General features: G+C 36.3%; 1 protein-coding gene across 1 annotated transcript in view; it reads right to left on the minus strand.

Moving 5' to 3' along the window:
• The window catches only part of LOC138172328 (uncharacterized), a 20,922-nt gene extending 18,681 nt beyond the window's left edge, over positions 1-2,241 (minus strand). Inside the window, exon 1 of the mRNA XM_069102060.1 lies at positions 1,696-2,241. Within this exon, the coding sequence (XP_068958161.1) occupies positions 1,696-1,776 (81 nt within the window). The 5' untranslated portion in view covers positions 1,777-2,241. The remainder of the gene's footprint in view (positions 1-1,695) is intronic.
• Positions 2,242-3,479: the final 1,238 nt, after the last annotated feature.

Consider the following 3,479-nt stretch of genomic DNA (forward strand, 5'->3'; position numbering starts at 1 on the left):
TAACTGGCCGTGTCACCTTGAGCAAATTACTTAACCCCAATTGCTTAAAAAAAAAAAAAAGAACTATGGAGTTGGAATGTGGAGCAAAGCAGACTATTTTCTTTTTTGTTTCGTTTTGTTTTTTTTGTTTGTTTCTTTCTTTCTCATGGTTTCTCCCATTTGTTTTAATTCTTCTATGCAATATGACTAATGTGAAAATGTGTTTATTAGGAATGTGTGTGTAGAGCCCATATCAGATTGCAAGCTATCTTGGGGATGGAGAGGGGGAAAGAAGGGGAGAAAATGTAAAGTGAATGTTGAAAACTAAAAATAAGTTAATTAATAAAAATGTCATCTAGTTCAACTTTCATTTTACATATGAAGAAACTGAGGCCTAGTGAGGATAATAATAGCTGACAGATGCCAATTTCAGGTTTGTAAAGGCTTTGCATATATTATTTATTTAACTCTCATAATAAACCTTCAAAGTGGGCATTGCAAGTGTTATCCCCAGTTTACAGATGAGGAAGCTGAGAGCGAAAGGTTAAATGACTTTTCCATGCCTAGGCGAATTATCAACATATAGTATGGGTTACAGATCTGTAAGATATATAAGTTTTGTGTATCTAACAGAATGTAAAGAAGTAATTATTTTAAAAAATAATAATGCAGTTATGAGTTAATGTTATATTCAGAAATAATTTTTTTTCTTTTTCCCCTTTTACTTCAAAAGAACCACATATTCTTTAAAAATTTAGGCCTATGAATAAATTAGAATAAATTTTTTTTAAGATGCCTAGAAAATATTGGAGAATGAATTTTAACCCAGGTCATTTTGGTCTCCAAGTCCAGACCTCTATCCACTACACAATGATGCTGGTGCCCGAAGATCCAATATAAGGTTTTTATGATCTACTGTTCCATATTTTTCTTGGCCTGACAGCTAAGATCAGGGGCAAAACAAAAGTCATCTTAAAATAAATTTATTCTAATTTATTCATACGCCTAAATTTTTAAAGAATATGTGGTTCTTTTGAGGTAAAAGGGGAAAAAGAAAAAATTTGTTTCTGAATATATAACAATAACTCATAACTGCATTATTATTTTTTAAAATAATTACTTCTTTACATTTTGTTAGATACACAAAACATACTTCATAGATCTGTAAATACACCATTCTTTATGTTGATAATTTGGCCCTGGGTATTTTGAACCTGCAGCTAGGTGGCACAGTTGACAGAGCACCAAGCCAGGAATCAGGAAGACTTATCTCCCTGATTTCAAATCTGGCCTCAGGCACTTACTAGCTGTGTGACCCTGGGGAAGTCACTTCACCTTGTTTGCCTCAGTTTCCTCATCTGTAAAGTGAGGAGGTAAAGGAAATAGCAAACAACTCCAGTACCTTTGCCAAGAAAACCCCAAATGGGGTCATGAAGAGTGGGGACACAAATGAAAAATGAAACAACATCAAACCTAATTTTGTATCCAATCATGTTATATATGATCCATCCAATTTCAACCCTACTCAGTGTTCTATGCCAGAATCAGAAAATCTGAGCTTTCATCAAGAGATTTTGCTTTTTTAGACTCCAATTTCCTCATTAGTTACATGAGGAGGTTAAATTAGATGTGATCTCTAAAGCCTCTAATAGCTCTAACATTCATTAAGTCCATACTGGAAGGAAAAAGTAATTAAAACCTTAAGAAGTAGCTTACCAGTCCATTCGTGTTCATCTTCCCCCTAGAAGGAGTGGAGGGGAGGACATTTTCATGCATTTCAAAGGCTGAATTTTCCATTGGTCCAAAGATGTAGACTGGTAAACCCCTAGAAAACAAAACTACCTGGAGTTTGCAAGTGGATTGAAAGGATGCCTGAGAGAATGATGCAGCATTCAAGGGAAGCAGACTTATATAGCTGAAAGACAAGGAAATGAGCTCTGCATTTCTACCTCTGAGATGAAAGCCTTTGAAATAGCCAGCAAATAAAAGCAATAAAAGCACTTCCTTTACCCACCTAACTTATGGGAAGTTTCTCAATTTGGCCTTGAAGTGAACAAACTCCTGTCTGCTTCTCTCTGTCTGTCTGTCTCTCTCTCTCTCTCACACACACACACACACACACACACACACACACGCACACACGCACGCACACACACAGCAAGACATTGGAAGCAAGTCATGGAAACACTGTTGATGGACAGCAGGTCAGTCCCACTTATCACCATCATTATCATACAGTAGGAAGCCAAAGCCCGTTTGAGGTATGACTGTAAATGAGATGTCTGTGTGAGTTTCAGGGAAATGTGGTCTATCACTTCCTTCTTCTTTCTGAAATTACATTTCATTGATATCTTTTGTCTTTACATTGCTTAAATTTCTTCCGGTATCCCTCTCCCTCCCAGAGATAAATATCAGCAAAACCAAGCAATACAGCAAAAAAAAAAAAGGCCCAAAATTGATGCAATGTAACACACGCATATACCTCGCACCTCTTCAGTGGGTGGGAGGAGGTATCTTCTCCCTTTTTTCTTTAGAGTCCTATTTTGTGGTTATTGTTCACATTCCCATTCATATTGTTGTAGTCATCCTGTATATTGTTTTCTTGGTTCTACTCACTTCACCCTTCATCAGTTCGTGTAAGTCCCTGCTTCTCCATATGCATAATATTCATCATTTTTTATAGCACAGGAATACTCCACTGTAGTCATGCACCATAATTTGTTTAGTCGTTTTCTAATCAATAGGCATCTACTTTATGTCCTTTTTTTTTCCTGCCACAAAAGATGCAATTATAAATATTATGGTGTATAGGGGGAATTTATTCTTATCAATATGCTCCTTATATATTATCCTTAATCATGATAACTCTGAGGCAGAGTATGGCCATGTTAGGCACCATTTGCATAATTCCAACTTGTTTTCCCAAATGGTTGAACTAATTCACAAATGCACCAACACTTGTATCAGTGCACTCATTAGTGTACCCAGTTTTAAAATTTTAAATTTCTTTACCAATTTGCGGCACATCAAGTGAAAACGAAGGGTTGTTTTGATTTGCATTTCTCTGATTATTTCAGAGCATTCTTTCATAGTTTGGATTCTTCTTTCAAGAACTGTTTGTTCATTTTATTTCTTTTCAATTGGGTTTTTTTTTCATTATGCTATGCATTTAGCAAATTCGGAGCTATTTCTGCTGATGAAAGGGGAAACAATGGCAACACAGAAAACACAACATATATGCTACATTGTTCAGTTGTTATTGTTCACTATTTTTCAGTCTGACTCTTTGTGAACCCTTTTGTGGTTTTCTTTGCAAAGATACTGGAGGAGTTTGCTATTTCCTTCTCCCCTTCATTTTACAGATGAGGAAACTGCTGCAAACAGGGTTAGGTGACTTGCCCAAGGTCACACAGTAAATGTCTGAGGCCAAAGTCTTCTTGATTTCACATCTGGCATTCTGTCCACTGGGCCGCCTCCATAACCGCCTGTATGCTACATAC

Source organism: Petaurus breviceps, unplaced genomic scaffold (genome assembly GCF_028583685.1).
Source record: "Petaurus breviceps papuanus isolate PSGF00001 unplaced genomic scaffold, PetGlider_PUasm1.0 128, whole genome shotgun sequence".
Lineage (NCBI taxonomy): Eukaryota > Metazoa > Chordata > Mammalia > Diprotodontia > Petauridae > Petaurus > Petaurus breviceps.